This window comes from Pelophylax lessonae (assembly GCF_965119305.1).
Source record: "Pelophylax lessonae genome assembly, chromosome: 5".
Lineage (NCBI taxonomy): Eukaryota > Metazoa > Chordata > Amphibia > Anura > Ranidae > Pelophylax > Pelophylax lessonae.
The window spans coordinates 46,274,824-46,277,758 of record NC_138772.1 but is presented as its reverse complement, the minus strand read 5'-3'; the positions used below and the strand labels follow the sequence as shown (position 1 = coordinate 46,277,758).

General features: G+C 55.1%; 1 protein-coding gene across 1 annotated transcript in view; it reads left to right on the top strand.

Moving 5' to 3' along the window:
• Window positions 1–287: 287 nt before the first annotated feature.
• DLX6 (distal-less homeobox 6) overlaps window positions 288–2,935 on the top strand; it is a 12,502-nt gene continuing 9,854 nt past the window's right edge. Inside the window, exon 1 of the mRNA XM_082259362.1 lies at window positions 288–891. Within this exon, the coding sequence (XP_082115488.1) occupies window positions 558–891 (334 nt within the window). The 5' untranslated portion in view covers window positions 288–557. The remainder of the gene's footprint in view (window positions 892–2,935) is intronic.

The window sequence follows — 2,935 nt, the reverse complement described above, 5'->3', positions numbered from 1 at the left end:
ATTAGTCTATAATATATAACTGGTTGCTACATAATAGTATTATTATTTTTATTACATGATTATTATTATTGTTATTATTATGAGTGCAGTGTGTAAGGGGAGCCTTGACTGGGAGCTGAGTCTCTGAAAGGTGGGCTCAGGAACAAACGCCAGTAGAAGAAGAGGGATTGTGACGTCAGGGGTTGAATGACCAATCGGGAGGCGCTGCCCTTTGGAGACAAACCATTCGACTCAGTCTAAGTCTAAAAGCAGGAGCTGAACTTTAACAGATTCCACCTTTAAATCTCTGCACTGACTGCACAATCCAAACAATGAGAAATAGGGGGGAATAAAATAATAACACAACAAGGAAGGCAAAAAAAAAAGAGGAAAAAAAAAAAAAAAAAGAATAGAGGGAAGAAGAAAAAGAAGAAGAGGAGCAGCAGCAGGCAGCAGCAGCAGGGCTCCTCCATGCAGGCCTGTCAGTAGTGAGGAAGGAAGGGGGGATTACACTAAGTATAGGGTAGGTGGCCTCAGAGGGGTGGGAGGGGGTTGATTGCTCTCAATCACAAAGTTTGATGATGACCATGACTACGATGGCTGACGGCTTGGAAGCTCAGGACTCGTCCAAGTCTGCCTTTATGGAGTTTGGTCAGCAGTCCTCCCACTCCCAGCAGAGCTCTCCGGCTATGGCTGCCAGCCACTACCCGCTGCACTGCCTGCACTCCGGCTCCCACCCTCACCACCACCACCATCACCAGCACGACAGCTCGTCCTACCCGGGCACCAACTCCCAGTACGGCCGCTCCCTGGCCGCCTATCCGTACATGAGCCAGCACAGTCCCTACCTGCAGTCCTACAACAGCAGCAGTTCCAGCAGCACCGCCACCCAGACCCGAGCAGAAGACCCAGGTGAGAGAGAGAGAGACCGAGAGAGAGAGGGAGGGAGCGGCGACTGCTGCACCCTGCCTGAGATCTGCAGCTGCTTTGTCTGCCCTCCGCACAACCGACTACTCAACCGACCCAACACCCTGCACCCTACTCAACCGACCCGGCACCCCACTACTCCCCTCACCCTACTGCACTCACCAGCACCCTACTTTACCGACCCTGCACCCCACTACTCCCCTCACCCTACTACACTCACCAGCACCCTACTTTACCGACCCTGCACCCCACTACTTCCCTCACCCTGCACCCTACTGCACCGACCCTGCACCCCACTACTCCCCTCACCCTACTGCACTCACCCTGCACCCTACTGCGCCGACCCTGCACCCCACTACTCCCCTCACCCTACTGCACTCACCCAGCACTCCACTAATCCCCTCACTCTACTGCACTAACCCAGCACCCTACACCCTACTGCACCGACCCTGCACCCCACTACTCCCCTCACCCTACTGCACTCACCCTGCACCCTACACCCTACTGCACCGACCCTACACTCACCCCGCACCCCACTACTTACCTTACACTACTGCACTCATCCTGCACCCTGCAACCTACTGCACCGGCTCTACACTCACCCAGCACCCTGCAACCTACTGCACCGGCTCTACACTCACCCAGCACCCTGCAACCTACTGCACCGACCCTACACACACCCAGCACCCTGCAACCTACTGCACCGACCCTACACTCACCCAGCACCCTGCAACCTACTGCACCGACCCTACACACACCCAGCTCCCTGCAACCTACTGCACCGACCCTACACACACCCAGCTCCCTGCAACCTACTGCACCGACCCTACACACACCCAGCTCCCTGCAACCTACTGCACCGACCCTACACACACCCAGCTCCCTGCAACCTACTGCACCGACCCTACACTCACCCAGCACCCTACTGCACCGGCCCTACACTCACCCTGCACCCTACTGCACCGGCCCTACACTCACCCAGCACCCCGCAACCTACTGCACCAACCCTACACTCACCCAGCACCCTACTGCACCGGCCCTACACTCACCCTGCACCCTACGGCACCGGCCCTACACTCACCCAGCACCCCGCAACCTACTGCACCGACCCTACACTCACCCAGCACCCTGCACCCTACTATTCCCCTCACCCTACTGTACTCACACTGCACCCGGCTGCATTCAACTAGCACCCTACACGTTACTAAATTCACCCAAAACCTTACTGCACCCTGCACCCCTCTGTACCCACCTTACTGCACTCACCTGCACTTTACTACACCGTTCGTTCCACTAAATTTACTCAGCTTCTCGCACCCCACTGCGCTCATCCAGCGCCCTGCACCCCATTACACTAAATCAGCGCCCTACTACCCCGACCCTGCCCTCACCCTGCACCCTGCTGCACAGCACCCTGCTGCCCTCTCCGTGTGCCCTATACGCGCTGAACCTTAATTACTCTACATGGTTTTGTTTATTTTTTATTTTTTGGGTTTTTTATTTTTTTGTATTACACATTTTGTATCTTCGCTGCAAGAATAAAACATAGAGGAATCTGATCCCCCCCCCCCCCCCATCTCAATTCTGTAGAATACTGCCTTTATACTGGACACCGGTTTAGGTACCTACCTTAGTAATTTTGCTTCCTGTCCTAAGCCCTTTTACCTGACACCCCACATGGTGCATGGCCCATCGGCACCCCATTCATAGCACCTCTCATTCTGCACAGGGCACACTGGCACCCTGCATCCTATCCTTTGTGTCACTCATAGTTCAGTCTTCTCCAAGCACCTCAATACCTTCTTCCAGGTACCCAACACCCCTTTTTTAAGCAACCATGACCCCTGCACCCTCTTCCAAGCACCATGGCCCCTGCACCCTCTTCCAAGCACCATGACCCCTGCACCCTTTTCCAAGCACCATGGCCCCTGCACCCTCTTCCAAACACCATGACCCCTGCACCCTCTTCCAAGCACCATGACCTCTGCACCCTCTTCCAAGCACCATGACCTCTGCACCCTCTTCCAAG